Source organism: Athene noctua, chromosome 5, assembly GCF_965140245.1.
Source record: "Athene noctua chromosome 5, bAthNoc1.hap1.1, whole genome shotgun sequence".
NCBI classification, from domain to species: domain Eukaryota; kingdom Metazoa; phylum Chordata; class Aves; order Strigiformes; family Strigidae; genus Athene; species Athene noctua.
In genome coordinates, this window is record NC_134041.1 from 51,765,764 (window position 1) to 51,782,672 (window position 16,909).

General features: G+C 37.6%; 1 protein-coding gene across 1 annotated transcript in view; it reads right to left on the bottom strand.

Moving 5' to 3' along the window:
• Positions 1–16,909, bottom strand: part of LOC141961054 (ligand-dependent corepressor) — a 52,974-nt gene that overhangs the window by 15,155 nt on the left and 20,910 nt on the right. Inside the window, exons 2-3 of the mRNA XM_074907575.1 lie at positions 6,325–6,390; positions 5,829–5,908 (exon numbers count right to left, since the gene is read on the bottom strand). Of these exons, the coding sequence (XP_074763676.1) occupies positions 5,829–5,908; positions 6,325–6,390 (146 nt within the window). The remainder of the gene's footprint in view (positions 1–5,828; positions 5,909–6,324; positions 6,391–16,909) is intronic.

The following is a 16,909-nucleotide window of genomic DNA, read 5'->3' on the forward strand; positions in this document are numbered from 1 at the left end:
GCATAATTACATAATTAAGTCAAAGACCCTTAGAAATACAGGGCTCAGGTTTTCAAAATGCAAGGTCAGTGCGTGACCTTGAGAGACCACCTAATCCTGGACAGCCCAGCCTTGTCAGCACTAGTGCTGGATCCTCACTGAGACCCTCCTTGTAGGAAATGTTGATACAGCAATTCTAAATGCTAAACTGCTGGCATGAAGAGAAAGGTATGATGCCAGCTGTTTTTGTATAGATACGGCAACAGCAGCTTCATGTTTAAGCCACAGACCACATGCAGGTGGAGCAAGAAGCACCCACAAGCTAGAACAGTATGAGATAATTCCTATCCATCTTCATGGAGAAAACAGAGGGAGGCTTCCCACAGACCACCCATAGCTGACCAGCCAACCCATGGGCCCTAGGGATACAATCCAGCCTCTCACCCCAAGGCAAGATCAAGAACAGTGAGTAAGAAAGGAATGTGTCAGCATCCCTAGGTTGTCTTGTCCAATACATCATTTTTCTTAAGTCTTTTTAATATTAGCCAGTGCAAAGGAGAATAATCTGCTATTTTCTGCCTTAGGGCACAAGAGACTGTTTTCTTTTACCTTCAGGACCAAGTCATTCTTGTTGCTTCCATTTCAATGCTATTCAGTTTGTTTACATCTCTCAAAATGCTACACCCAGCTGAGGCTTCACCAGCATTTTAGGGTTTCCTCTTCAGGTGTTAAGACAAATGGCTCTTTCAATATAGCCCCCAAAATAGTTTACGACTTTTTACAGTGCTATCACTTTGCAGACATCTGTAACTTGTGACTTGACAAAACAAGTCTGTCTGTCCTGTTTCTCAAATGTATTGAGATCATTTTCAATTCTGAGCATGTCGTTGAAAGCATATACAGCTGTTCCCAGCTTGGCATCAGCTAAAAATTCAGATAGTTTAATTAGGTCTAAGATGTCCCTCACTTAGCTGTACATATATAGTTTTATAGCAAGAAACAGTATCGTTTCCTTTTCAGGGTGACCAATGTCAGATTTATCAAATTCAAAACAAATTTAACTTGACTGATCCATAGTTATTGAATATCACTTATTATCTATAGTAGGGGAAAAGGAAAAAAAAAAAAATCAGTAGAAATACAAGATGCTTACATTGACATTTATGCACAAACAAAACCGTAACCCCACATTACTACTAAACACAGCTGGAGATCATCACAAACAGCCTCTTCAGGTTTTAGCCTCCATATCAAATTATTTTAAAACCACCCAATACAAAATTGACAGTTCAAATGCTCAAGTTTTTTTAAAGTGAGGAAATCCATTTAAAATGCTTTAGAGCATCTTTCAGAGCACTTAGGATCTCTGTACACAGTTTAAATACATTCTAAAGCTGTCAAAAATTGTAAATTCTGCAACTTCAACTAATTTTCAGATATTTCCTTTGCCATCTTCAATTATTCTTTGAGTTAACGCTTTAAATGATAGTGGTAGCTTCTCTTCAGAACCATTCAGACACTTACCAGTTTACTTCTTATTGTTTATGTTCCACCACAGTGAAAGGACACCAGATTCAGAGGCTGTTATTATGACTAATCATAATCAAATCACGGCATGCTATTACCTTTAAGATGTTTGTGTAAAGCAAGTACTTACAAGCTTGTAACTTTGAATTTTAAAACGACTCCTTCGTATGATGTAGCCTACCATATTTCTTCTCAACTGGAAGAATCATCAGAGGTCCTTACACTGAAGCCCAGGTATTTTATAGTACTTTGAAAACCAGACTCAACATTCTGCCACCAACAGCATGAGACTCCAGAATATGCTTGTAGCAGTAATTTTCTCTCTTGCTATTTTTATAGCTTAAATATATCTATAAAATAGTTAATGTGCTTAGGAGTATTATCCTTCTTGTTCTGCTCTCACCAACTAATGAGATTAGTTATGCATGTCATTTCCCCCCCCCTTTTTTTAATATGTATGAATTGTTTTATGTAGCTTTAGACAATAGTGTTTTCTTTTCCAAAATCCAAAACACCCAACCACCTTGCAAACTATACTATCTTAAATCTTCCCTGTGAAGGATAAAGCCCACAAGGAATTGAGAATTACTGCACCTGCAGATTATCCAAATGAGAATTCACCAGGTTTGGTCCCATAGAACTCAATCTACTTCCTCTCACCATGACCAGGCAGCTAGAGCTGCTAACTTTGTCATTTTTGACTTTCATGCCCATCAACGTACCCATGCATTTCTGCACACAGACACCCACGTTAATAACCTGGTAGCAGCTCCTTACCATACTGAAACAATTGTGTATTATGCATTATATGATGCAAGAAAAAAAATCCAGTTTCTAAAAGTTCTATATTATTGCACATAACGCTTTGGATTTGGGCAAAAACTATGTCTGGGAGGATTTTAGCTCCCTGATTTGTCTCTGTTTTATTATTCCTTTCAAATGAAGACACTTAAGTCCATTTCTTTATCAAAAACTGTCTTGTATTTTGACTGCCAAAAAAATCCATGCATTTGTTCAGTATTTGCAAGTAGAACTACTGCTACAAATAATCTTTTCAGAATATTTCAGCAGATGGTTCTTTATCCTTTGAAGAATTCATCTGATTGAATCTGATTGCTTGTAAAAGCAAGAACCAACATCTCTGAAATGGGTGGTAGAGCAAGCGGAGTTTTTTTTCCCCTTAAAGAGCTCTGCCAATAAACTAATCTTGACCTCCAATTCTCATCCTGCAGTCCAGAGCTCAATTCTCCTTAAGCACAACTACTGGCCTCCTAAATTACAGGTAATTCTTAAGGGCTAATGAAATCCAGAAAAAAGTCCTGAAGACATTTATTGGTTTTGAACTTGTCAGACCAGGTACCTAGCTGTCACTCAAAGGTGAAAATCAAGTACGTTGATTAATTATTTCACTAATCCAAAAGAGGGTATTGGTAGAGATGTACTCAGTAGAAAAAAAGGCCAGCCACAGCTACACACTGTTGTAATATGTGGTTTGTGGCTATCTTGCTCCCAGCTACAACATCAATTACACACCTCTTAATTCTGTAACTCTGCAGTATACAAACACAAACCCAAATCATCCCACCTTCCACAGTTCTTTTCCTAAAAAAGAGGATGCACATGAACAATAAAAAAAAAAAGCAGATCAGAGGATATAGCACAGAAAGCACAACTGCTGCCACTTTATGTACAGAAACAGACAAGTTTTAGCAGTTACAGAAGACTGAGCCTGCAAGTCCCTACAAAGAAGAGTTAAAGGTATCAGACAGATGTTGAAAGGAAGAGATTTCAAATAAACTAGTACCATTTCCAATTTAGTTCAGTCCATCAGCTGAAGACTGTCCATCATTTGGCTAAATACCAAATTAAGTTACAAACTTTTTTTGGTAACAATTAAGTCTCTGATGTTTTAATTCAATTATGATGTTGTTAAATCCATACTATTTGAAGGCTTCCATAAAAGTCATATTCAACTCTGTATTGCAAGCTAATGACATCAGCAATGGCCAGCAGTGCAGGAATTTGGTATACCCACAGAGGAAAGGAAGCACTCCCACACTGTCATCTCTCTCGGCTGACATACAAGACTAGGTCTAAAAGGAGCCATATTCTTCCCTCAAAAAAAACCCACAACACACACACAAAAAAAAAACCCAAACAAAAAACCCCTCCAAATCCAACAGAACTGATATAAGGCTGGGGGGAAAAAGAAAGAAAAAAAAAAAAACCACAATAAAACAACTAAAAAAAATTCTTACATACTCCAAAAAAAGCCCCACACCAAGCATGAGGAGAATCACCAGGAGTAACAGAGAAGTCACAAGTCTGATTTGAATGGACACATTTCACTCTCCTTACCCATTTTCTCAGCCAGTAATCCTTGGCCATGCAGCAAACCACCATGCATACAAAGCTCTCTTTGCTGTCCCTGTTTATCAATCAGTTTTAAGACAAATAGCTTAAATAGGTATTTTTGTGTACTGAAATGTAAAATGACAAAAATTGCTTCGGTTTTATTTATAAAAATTATTTTACCCAAGCCTATAGTGGCTGACTGACACTATCGCAGCCTTTCTTAACTCACATTTCTCTCTAGCCTGCTCAGAATTTATAACCTCCTTCCCGTTCCCCTCTCACCTTTGCCTAGGGATGCTGCATGACCCGACTGTGTTCTGTGTCTATGTACAACCCTAAAATATGCTTAGACCCCAATGCCAAAACACCACAGAGCACACCATATGTGACCACATCTACATCTTTTCTTTCACCCATTTAAAAGCCACACACAGTACAATGGGACACCATGTGAGGAAACTTAACATAAATGATAACTACCACTACCATAAGGAATACGTTGCCAGTCTTTCAGTAACACTCAAAATCATTACGCTTTACTATATGAAACTAAAAAGAATAGTCTAGCAAAGTACAGGAAAATATAAATAGCAATATATCAGCTTCTGAGTAAAGGTTGTGTTGAAGCTTGAAAAGGACAAGATGACCATACCTAATCAGCACCCTATACAGTGAACATTTGTGTTCTTAGTTTTCTCTTCACCTAACAATCACCAATTTTCAGGAGCTTTATTTTAGTTATTGTGGACCTGTGAGGACGATTGAGATGTAAACAGTCTTTTTGAAGATCTACCCATACACTTGTCAGATTCTCCCAGACTACAACCAGTCTCTGACTGCACCACAAAATTAATTTTTGAATCAATTCAGTGGCTTAACTAGAACTAAGCTAAACACCAAATTTTGTCTTTTTATGAGAAGACAAGTCAAACAAGACAGAACTCCTTACAGCACAAGCATACCTACAGCTTACCTGCTGTCAGTCTCAATAAGAAAAGGTATTATGCCTTACATCTATTCTAAATGCAAGCATTCCGAACTCTCCTGCTCATGCCTTAACAAAAACTGTAATACAAAAACAAGCATAAACTGGCAACATGGCAAGTATCAGTGTCAACAAAGTACTTCCTTTATGAACAAGCCATGCAGCCATACATGTTAGCTGCAGAGGAAAGGGTGCTTTTGTTTCATTCCTAAATTGATAGAGATCCACTCTGCGTGTTATTTTACATTGTGCAGGAAGAAGTAATAGTTACAAGTTCCAGCAAATTAAGTTTTGCCAAGACAGATGAGCCTTCCTTCCTATGCTATAGAACAATAATTATTTCATCACATGGACTGAGAAACAATCACATATAGCACAGTAGTCTTTGTTTCATATACAGCTATAATCTTGTTAAGAAAACAAACTGCAAGTTTATTATGTTGACAAAGCTGACTTGTCCACGTTTAGGCTCCAACTTGGTTATAAACAAGCACAGTACAAAATCTACAATACATATGAGCCCTTTAATAAAAGGATATGGCCCACAGGGAAAGAGATTCCAAGATACAAAACAGGACTCCAGGTTGTTAAAATGGACCACATTTCCATACTGAAGATAAGCCCAGCATATGTCTGTAGCAAACATGCACAAGGCACAGTTTGGCTCCCTCGGGAAGGGTTTCATGATCCCAACAAGATCTCTTACAAAGAACTCAAAAAACCCCAAACAAAAAACCCCAAACAGAAAGCAACTACACAGAAAAAAAGAAAAACCACTGCATCACATACTACAAAGAAAAAGTTGCAGAGAAGAGGCAAGTCTGTTCATTAACTTGCATTATTTTAATTCAGAAAGCCTTTTTCCGAAGGAGGGGAAAGGGGTAGGAGGTTGCAGATTTTCTGTTCAGTTAACTAGGAGCAGCAAACTCCCTCCCTTTGTCCCTCCCCTACAACTACTAGCTTCACACATCTGCATTGTTACCTTCACTTTTTCTCTTCTCAGGCAGCAGAAAAGACAATTTTCATCAAAAGACCAATCAGAAACACCTTCAGGCTCACAGTCTGTAAATCAGAGGAATAGCAAATTACTTCATATTCATAAATCGCGACACAACTGGAGCCAAAGAGAAATGCCAAATTAAATACCTGTTTCACAACATTCTTGCCTGCATTCTGAGGATGCAGGCTTCATTTCGGCCATTTTTCTAAATCCCCAGATTACCAAACTGTATACATTTTATCTATGCACAACAAATCTGTTTTTCCGAGCACTGCCAAATACACTCCCAGCTACATAAAGATGAACACACACTCATTAGTAATTTTAGCCAATATGAAACTAACTGTGAGCACTGCCTGGGGGAGGGGGAAAAAAAGAGCACAAATCACCACGGTAACACACATTTTCTAGAGGCAGAGCTGGGGCTGCTTCTGTCATTAGAAATGCAGAACAAGATACAAACATAGAGATTGAATACCTTTAAACAAACTGAGATCTTTTAATAATCCAGGTCCAAACAGGCCTTCTAGAATACTTTCAAACCCTAAAAGCAAATAAAAGAATTGTTAGCTTTCTAGATTAAGTACGTCACTGCAAGAATATTCACAATAGCAGTTCTATATTTATCTGTTCCAAGAACAGAGCTCAACGTGTTTTCTCTAAGTATTACAAGATGCATGGGTCAATTGTGATGACTGAACTACTGACAAACCATAGCACAATCTAGAGTCCACCAACTCCTGTACTTTTGTAAATAGCTAGGTTAAAAACAAAGAAAATTGCAACATTGAAATAAACCATTTTGAAAACAAAATAGGAAGTTGTAAGTTCTACAATGTGAAAAGGTAATTTCTATATGAAAAAAAATCTCTTGCTTAAGCCTCCAAACTGAAATAAGGTACGCTTTCCCAATTAAAAAGATACATTCTTCCATCTGAGTGGCATTCAGTTAGTTTTCTGAATTTCAGCAAATGTTAGAATCAGTGTTCCCTGAAGAGTTACAGGTTCGAGGAGCAAAAATTCAAAGGAAAGGGATTCACCAGTGCCATGCCACTAAGGAACCAAATTCTAGCCACAGATCCACATCTAAGACACGGTACAATTTACTTCAATGCCATAATTTATGCTTCACTTAAATTTAACCAATTTTAGTTTATTCCAAAAGAGGAAAAACCTTTACCAAAATTGCTGCCATTATTTGGAAATGTTAAATCAATATTACACTAAACCCCTGCTGGCAGTAAAATCTACAGAGCTATTACCTACCCAATACTGTGAGAAGACAGGTTGGCAGAATGCATATGAAAAGTACGAAGACTGCTTTAAGGGGGACAGACAAATTCCATCTGCTTAAAAAGATGTATTCGCAGTATGACCATAAAACTCAAGACTACAACTTTTTTTCCCACATTAATACTTTTGCTTTGTAGATTTAATAATGGTTTGCATATAGCTACGGGCAGCTTCTCCTACTTGCCTGAATCTTTGAGAGGCAGAGGAAGACATGAAAAATTAAGAATTAAGACATAAAAATATGTTTTAAATTCACAGAAACTTGCATGGGTGAACTGGGGACAGACAACTACTTGAAATAGCCCTTTTAGGAAACCAGTCAAAATCTAAACAATCACATGCTATGAAGGAAATCAGTTATTACATTGCAAAAGAGCAATGATTCTAAAATAACTCTGACTATATACAGATCTAATATCAATGCTATCTTTTGGACAGCAGCCTTCAAAAGGAAAGGACAAGTAGGGTTACAATCCCTCCAGGTGCACTGGCACTCTTGCCAGTGCAGTAACACCTTTAGCTATTAGATGGAGGACCCTACAGAATTTGCAGCCTGCAACACGACCTAGATGGCCAAAGCATTGTGAGGGCACACCACCATCCTTGATCTAATGCCTATCAGAAACTGATACTAAAAATCTAATCTCAGAAAGCACTGACTGGAGAACAAAAAAAAGGTGAGAGTGTGACGGTGAAATAGCAATCAAGAGTAAAGAGAAATAGGGGAGAGATCAGAAAACAAGGTGAAAGAGGAAAAAAACCATCCCGTTGAACAGCACCTTGTCAGGCAGAGAAGTAGCACTGCCTCCAAAAAAAGCCAATTCAGGCTTCAGGAAGTGGCAGGAACAGTGGGAAAGGGCCGACCAACCTGACCTAGAAGAAAAATAGGAGAATCAGGGTATTGACCCATGGGTTTATAATACTGACTCTTTTATGGGTAGTGACCCCTCAGAATTTGTATCCGAAATGAAACCTTAGGGAAGACAGCTAACCAATCTCATTCTTTTGTCTTTTGTTTAAAAAAAATATATTTTTGATATATATATATATAAATAAAAATCAAAAGAGCTCAGAAATTTTACTCAAACTCACCACTCTTAAAATAGTAACTGCCAATGACTCATGCCCCACAGTTTGCCATGCATGCAATTGCACACTGAAGTCCCTGCCAAGTTTTACAGCTTGGATATTGTACAATCATAGTTTGCTAGCCCACTGTTCTCAGTGATGCTAATGCCACTCCATTTTTATTAATATTAAATATTGGATTTAGCAGTTGCATAGCAACAGCAGAACATCTTATGTGCAATGCTTGACATTAAAAAAGGCAAATAAGGGAAGTATGAATGTATTCAAAAATTATACTAAAGACTGGTAAAACTGCCATGAAGCTGAGCCGTATTCCCCCCCAAATGCAAAGTGCAATGCAGCAAGGACAGTATAAGCCCTGTGATGTAGTATTTGGTCATTTGGGACTCCAAAAGAGCAACTGTGTACAGTTCATCATGCATAATACATTGAAAACAAAATCTTGAAAAAGGAGCTGCCTACTTTTTATAGTATTTTTTCTCTCCATTGTCACTGCTCTTAGAAGCTTGAAAAGAACATTTCTTTTCCCACCGATTGTCCTTTTCCATTTGGCAGATGATATTTTCCTGCATTTCAAATGGAACAAAAATTAACATGGCTGCCTCTGCTAAATTCCAGTTTCTATATTTTCATCACTTATATTTCAGTGTCTGACAATTCACAGCAGCTGAAGAGCAGGGCCAGTGGAAAAGTTGCAGGAATAACAGAATTAAAAGAGAGAAAAAGGGATGAAGATCCAAAATTTTAGAGCTTTCTCTTAGATATGTTCCTCACAATTAAAGCAGCCATACATTTAATCCTTATAATGTTACTGACGACCTATGGAAGGAAACAGGTCTTTTGGATGTTAGTGTAAGAATGTAGAAAAAAAAAGGGTTTAGTTTTTAAAATCCCACAACATTTACAAAGTGTAAAACATCTCCATCTCAGAAGGCTCTCCAGCAAGTGAAGAATTAGCAAAAAAAAAAAAAAAAATCCCAGAAAGAACAAAGAAAACACTTAGTACTGAAGCCAGGGTAGAATAACTTCTTAAATGCAGAAGTCCTTACACAGATTACTATTTCACAATTGTTAGCTCTAAAAGTAAAGCAATATTTAAGAAACATTCTCTAAAATGTCCTCTGACAAAAATCAGAATATGGATGTGCCATTTTTATGCTAAGAGTAACAAGCACAGAACTTAAAACTCTGGAGAGAAAAAAAAAGTTGACAATGCAGTTTTCAGCATGGTCAAATTTCACTGGCTTTGTCTCTGCACCTAAACAGTTTTATTTTAATCCTCCCTTCTGCAACCAAATATTTTAAGTCATGAATTCAAACTGTAATTATAGTTTGTTGATTTACAGTTTAAAGACAACAGTTTAACTTCAAGCTTTGAAAAAAAAAAAAAAAAATCCAGTCAGATCCTCATATCATCTTTTGCCTTAAAACTGAGAGTACTTGTGATGATTAAGTAGCTACCGGGCTCCTTGAGATAACACTATTATAGGTGTTGATAGTTCAAGAGAGAACTTCAGTGGCTGATGTCTAGTAATGTGGATTAGCCAAAGACACATTCTCCCCTCTAGAAAACAGGAACGAAGATCTTCAGAAGGAGATAGGGATGCATTTCTGGACTGCCATTGACACAGAGCCTGCATTTCAAACAATGCTTTTTCCCCTGTGAGAGCACAGCTCAAACATACCCTTTAATACTACATAATTCGGCCCTACACACATATCTAGTCAAAGCAGTGAAGCTTGTACCACTAACTAGAAGTCAAATAATTCTGAGGGTAGCAAAGAAAAAAAAGGCAACAATCCATCTTTATTATTACACAAATTGTTAAAGAACTCAAGAAAAAAAAAAAAATCAACACAGTAAGGGCCCTGATGGAGGAAAATGAAAAACAACATACAGTTATCAACTCTTCAGCCCTAATCTGTGAATACCAATTTAATTTGAATATCAATTTGTAAACTGGATCTCAATAGACTTAATAAGTACTAGCCAAGGCAGTAGTTAAATATAGTAGATATCGTAGACTAACTGCAACAGAAAACAAGATAACTGATTCATCAGCATTTATTTATAATAAACAATCAGCCTAATACATAGCAATTTGCACTTTAGAAGGACAACTTCAAAAAGCTGGAAACTGAATCAAATCAATTAAGACAATAGTTGTCTACATCTTTTGTTTAACTTTCTTAACAATTTCAGAACTTTTTACTAGAAACCCTCAAAACAATATCATGGAAAAAAACACTGACCTGTTAATAAAAAAAAAAGAAATAAAAAAACCCCAACCACTCCCCAAAACCACACAAACTACGATGCAACAAATAGTGAAAGCACGAAGAGGAGACAAGAGGGGCAGGGGGATACAGAGCAGAGAACATAAATCAAAATTCAGAAATGTTACAAAGGTCAGAACGAAGAGATGTGCACAGAAAGTAAGCAAAGATAAAAATCAAAACCAAGGCACATATGCATGCTACCTAAAAAAAATAATCTATAAGAATATGGTAGTATGTTAACAAGTATTCAATAGAACAGCATATGATCACTCAACAAAATCTGTCGAGGTAATGTTATTTAACATCTGTAAATTAACAGTCTTAAAATGCTATGGAAGTGATTTTTTTTTTCCTGAGTGTTACTCAAAGAATGTTTGCAGCAGCATTTAATTCCAGAAAGTCTTAGAATATTGAGAAAGTACCAATGGGCTGAGGAAAAAGAATCATCCCTTTGAAATGTCAGAACATTAAACAAGGGTTGCAACTTGGTAAAGGTTTTCAAAACCAAGGAACAGCTCAGAGGACTACTGAGGAATTAACAGCAAAAATGGTGTCAATCAACATGGGCTTACAAAAGTTATTTAATTTGACTTTTATGGAACTAAAAATTTCATTAACAACAGTAACAGGTTTGATATATTTTTAGATTTATGTAACATTTTTGGGCTGGCACAACATATTTTGACTAAAACCAGCCAGAAAGAAAAAAAAAACAAACAAAAAAAACCAAACACCAAAACAAACAAACAAACAAACAAAACAAAATCAGCCAAGTAGATGTAAAACAGATTAAAAAAATCAATTAAGTGGCAGCTCTTGAAATGTTGGTGTCAATAGGAAACTACTGCTAGTGAGGTCCATCAGTTGCTGGGTTTTGGCCCTACACCATTTAACATTTTAATCAGTGACTTGGAAGAAAGCAGTCACTAAATTTTCAGGAGATACAAAGACAGGAAGAACAGTAAATAACAAAAGGCCCAGGTCACAGAGGCTGCTTGCCAAAGCAAATGCAATTAAACACTATGTTGAAAGGGAGGACAGGAGGGGAATGGAGAAAGCCACAAAACACACATCTAGGAAAACAAGTTCTCAAAGACATACCCAGATCCAGCAGCTGAAATTGGAAGCTGACAGACACTCTTAATTTCACTGAAAACACAAGACACATGCTCCAGGACCAGACTAACACTTTCCCTACCCTAGGATTCTGGAGGTGTTATTTAGGGAAGCTTGGGCTGGCCACTAACATCTATTTCCCTTGTACACTCCCCAGCACTTATATCCATCATGTTAGGAGTCTCATTAACTAGTAGGAAGCAAGAGCCACCACCATCACATCAGGTTTTTATTGGATTTCTCATGCCTAGATTTTCTGGTCAAGATTGGATATATTTATCCACAGCTATGGGATTTAAAGCAGGAATTAATTCAGAAAAATCCTACAGTCTATGTGTAACACGGGAATTCTGTCTCTTTCAGGACAAAAATCTATTAAACTTGAATGTTTCAGTTACCAGCATCTTAATAGAAAAGCAAGACCAAGCAACAAGGGAGGGGAAAAAAAGTCACAGGACAGTTATTAATACACACCAAGTCTCAGGACATGCATATAATTATAAGTTGTGAATATTCTTTTATTCATGCAACAAAATAAAAGAAACTCCCATCCACCTATGATGAGAGATCTCGATAGCTGAATGGAGCCCAATTAAGAACTCCAGCTACAAGTTAAACCCAACTTTGTCTTAGCTTCCTGGGGAACAAAGAAAAAGCTGTGCATCTTCAGCAATTTTTCAAAGTTCATGCTTCCACATTCTTGTTAGTAAAACTGCACTGCTCAGGGACTTATTGCAGACATTCCTGCTCCAGAGACAACAGATGCTTTAGTAAATCCAAGGACTTTCCAGGGACCTTAAATATCAATAACTTGGTTCTGCAAGAGCAATACAGAGACAAGCACACAGAAGAAAAGAACTAAAGATGCTAAGACAGGCACCATTTAAAAGAATAACAGGTATGACCAAGTCCTATATAGCAATACATAGCTGTTCTATAGCTTTTTTCAGCAGAACAGCTTGTGTTCCCAAGACAAAATACGTGGTATCACCTGCTAAGGTCTCTAAAGAAGCCCTTGGAGCTCAAGAGAAAAAAAAAAAAAATTCCTTTGGCCTTAGACTAATGCTTTATTTGCTGTAGAACAGCATCTCCAGTAAAGAAGTTTCAACTGAAGCAATCAAGAAGCCAACAAGGTACACGTTCTGTCAGCCATTTTGCTGTTACAGTAACTTACGACAGCAATAAGCCAAGAAGTCAAAAAAGGGACAAAAAACCCTACTACAGCAGCAGACAAGCACTGCTGATAGAAGTGCTTCTGACCATCCATTCTGCAAGACTTCATTAAAATTCTGCTACTGGTCTGTAATTTTAATAAAGAAGAAGCAGCTGCAGCAGGCCATCCTCACTCTTCTCTCCAAGCATCCCTCTCAACTAAGCAATTCCTTTTCCTCTGAGAATCAAGTCTAAACACATTTTCTCTGATGCAATATCAAACTCGCAGCAAGGAATTTGAAAGTTAATGAGCTAAGTATGACAGAAAATGAGCTACGTATCTCAACTACAGTGCTGCAACGCACTTGCCTTCACAACAGAAGAGCCCTGCCAAGCCCCCTACAAGGTTGATCTCTCCCCTCTACAAGGGTGAACAGAGAGGCAACGGAAACAAGTTACCAGGCTGTTTTGCAGTGCAAGAAATGGAAACAGGTCTCCCCATCCTATGTTAGCACTAACTAGCAGATTATCTTGCCATTTACAACTGAAAATTCAACCCCAAAAAAACAGAAGTAACAAGTTATAAAGCTTGTTGCCAGAGTAGAGAGTATAGTAAGGCATAATATGGACCATCTCCTGCCTCCCCTCCCGCAAGGAGTATTTTTGTGCATGTGATCTGATATCAAGAAGAGAATTACACGAAGGCACACAACCTTCTTATCTGTAATCAAAAGCCTCAGCAGCAGAATTCAAGAAAAACCAAGGACTCTCTGCAATGACTGTTTCAACATCACCTCAAGACGCAGCTATTGCTCTGGCAGACTGAGCTGTAATCTTCATGTGGATTTGCGGGGGTGGGAAGATCCTACGTTTTGTAGATAGTGCACCACTAATCTGGCTAGTTGTTCAAATCAGGGGTTGTGGGCTTTTGTTTTACATTTTAACTCAAGATCGGGAGGTTTATTGTATGACTATCTGGTTTTCTTCACAGTCAGTCACCACCAATGCAGAACCTGACTGGAATCTTCTCATGTAAATACTTGCATTTTATTACTTTAAAAAATAAACCAGAAACCACAGACATCACAAAATGCCAAAGAATGACAGAAGAAGAGTTTCAATAACTACCAACTTTCTATGCATCCTCAAAAAGGAATGGTAGAATAAAATCTAAATTTAACAAAAAAAAAAACCAAAACAAAACACCCCACACAACAACATAAACCCCAAACAAACAAACAAACAAACTTTAACACTAAAAATTGAAGTAGTATTTGGTTTTCAGTATCTGAATTCAGAGATGGTGCTCTTATTTGTTCAGCAGGCAGCCAGGTACAACTTTCACTGAGAAGAAGCTACATCAACTAGCTAGAAAGTTTATACACAGATTAAAAGAGCCAAATAGCCTAAGAATGGAGTACTCAATAGCATGAAATATCATGGACCAGAAGTTTTTATAGAGAGACCCAAATGTTTCTCAAACTTGACACAATTTTTTTCCACATCCAACAGTATTGCATTATTTATTGCACCAAAATAAAAACCTTGTAACTCTTTCCTGTTGGAGACAACCTGTTAATGCTTCACTGCCAAGCAAAGTCAGGATGACATTCATTAACTACCAGTGTTTATCCCCATACCCCATGCTTTTCTGACACAAGTATAAGAATTGCCTTGCAGTAGACAGACTTGATCTGCATGGAAAATGCCTCCCACAGAAGAGAGGATTTCCAGCAGCATCAAGTCACTGCTCCATTTTATTTCTTGGCCATAGTAAAGCTTGTACCACTGATCAGCCTGAGTCAGGTGTGCTGACAGGTCAACTCACCAAAAGTAGGTATAGCAGAGGCCCAAGTCAATTTGAACCATGGAGGAACCCTCTCTCTCCCCCAGAAGTTGTATATGTGGAAGCACAGGATACCAGTGATTTCCATCCCAGCCTCAAGTGCTATGTAATGGCATAGTGCAGAAGCATGTTAGAGGTGTGGGTTAAACTGCTTGAGATATTAGCCATATTTCATCCTCTGCAGCAGTCCTATTTGAAGAGAGTTGCTTTCCTCTAGCCACTCAGTCCTGCCCCACATCATTCTCAGTCTGCAACAGAGCCACCTACTGAAACCAGACTAGATGCAACAATTCATCTAAAAAACAGCCCAGAAATGGATTCAACAGCTTGTGCCTACCCTTTAAACCAGGGCTGCCAGCAGAAAAGGCATCTACCGAACCACAGCTTTAATCTAGCAAACCCTTGGAGCATGACTCAGTTTCACCTCCTTGATCACAGGAGTTCAGTTATATCATCATTCATTACTGAATTAACTCATTACTGTCTTCTTTTCAGATCTCAAGTTATAAATACCCCTTTTACCATCTCTACAGAGATTTTCAAATCTATACATTAGTCTGCAAAGGGGAATGAAAATGTGATTCTACTTAGGAAACTAAATAGTTATATCATTCATCTTGAAAATCTGATGATCTTCAACAAATAATGTAGACCTGTGAGAGTTTTTTGAATGTTTCTTAGTTGAAAGGTGAATATACTGAGCTTACCTGTAGGTAAAAACTGCCAAGAGCCTTTTTACTGTGTTATTTGTGATTGTAAAAGTCTGATGTTAAATAAACCTCCATCATAAGTCATTACATAATTGCCCCCATGAAAAGTATGCCTTCTGACTCCAGCTAGCTAACAGCATCCTGAAAAATTTTATGATATGCAAAGATACACCACTTTATTAAGTTAAGTGATTATTTCACTAAAACACCAATGAGTGTATCTAAATTCTGATTAAGAAGCTAAAAGAAGAAAAGAATAATCTATATCATGGAAAGCAAGCTGAATCATGACTATAGGGAATATGAAGCACAACTGATGATTTGAAAAGGCTTTGCAGAAACTCTGGAACAGTATCCTTAGCCTTTTCAGATGGACTGTTCAGTTCTGTCTCAACAGAAAGGATGATCTAGGTGAAATCAGTGAGCGATACAGGTAACTACACAAAAACAAATGGGTAACAAAGCAGGACAAGGGGCAAAAGTTATCCACCTTAAACAAAAACCCCCAAAACAAACAGATCAGCACACAGAGAGAAGAAATATCTTAACACTGAAAGACATAAGCATAAAATTCATACTAGCTACAGAGCAGATTATAGTGACCAGCTGTCATCACTGAAGTCACATTTGAAAGTATCCCTCAAGGCATTTGCGAGTCTATAACGCAAGGTGCAAACCCACAGGGAGCACAGCTAAGCCTAACAGTCCCCTCCAGCTTTATGGTAATTTTCAAAATAGTATCAAGAACACAAAAGTAGAAAGGAAATGCATGACAAGATATAGCTGTATTACTACTGTTACTTTTGTGCCAACAGAACTAAATACTAGCAGAAATATTCTTACCTATCCTTCATTCACACCTCGGGTTACACCTATGCGCTAAAAAAGCTGTAAGCCCTGATACTCCTTTGGAAACAGAGAAGCGTAAGTACAGCTGCTGACAACTTTGTAACAAAAGATTATAGCAACAAAACAATTCGGTGCTGAAATAACTGTGAGAACCAAAACCAGATGTGATGGAGCATTACTCAGTGTAGACTAGGAGCAGCAAACCTTCCTTAAAAAAAACTACACAGAGATGCAAGAAACTTGCAACAAATAGCTGTAAGATAGCCTGACCTTTGGGGTTTAGTGGAAATTTTCCCAAAGAGCAAGTGACTTCTAAATTTCTCTCGCATCTCATGTCATGTAACGTTTGCTATCATTTCATGTAGCAACTCTTTGCATCTTACTGACCATTTAGCTTCAGATACACATCAATTCCATAAACTATGCCTGCAGAGGTGCTTCCCAGGAAAAGCACCCAGTTTCTTTAGGGTATTTTGTGTCCAACTACAACTGGGGTTACACTAAGCTTTGCTTTTTCCTCCTTGACAGCAACATGGGACAGAAGAAAGGCTGCTTAACATCAGGCATTTCTATTCATGCTCTTCCCTTTTCACTGTCACAAACAACCATACATGCGCATACAGAAGACAATGACAAAAAATAATTGTTTTCGCTTGCCTTATTTCTAGACAGGAATAATTTCCTGGCCTGGTTCAGTTATGACAGCAGGAACAAATGGCAGGACAGGG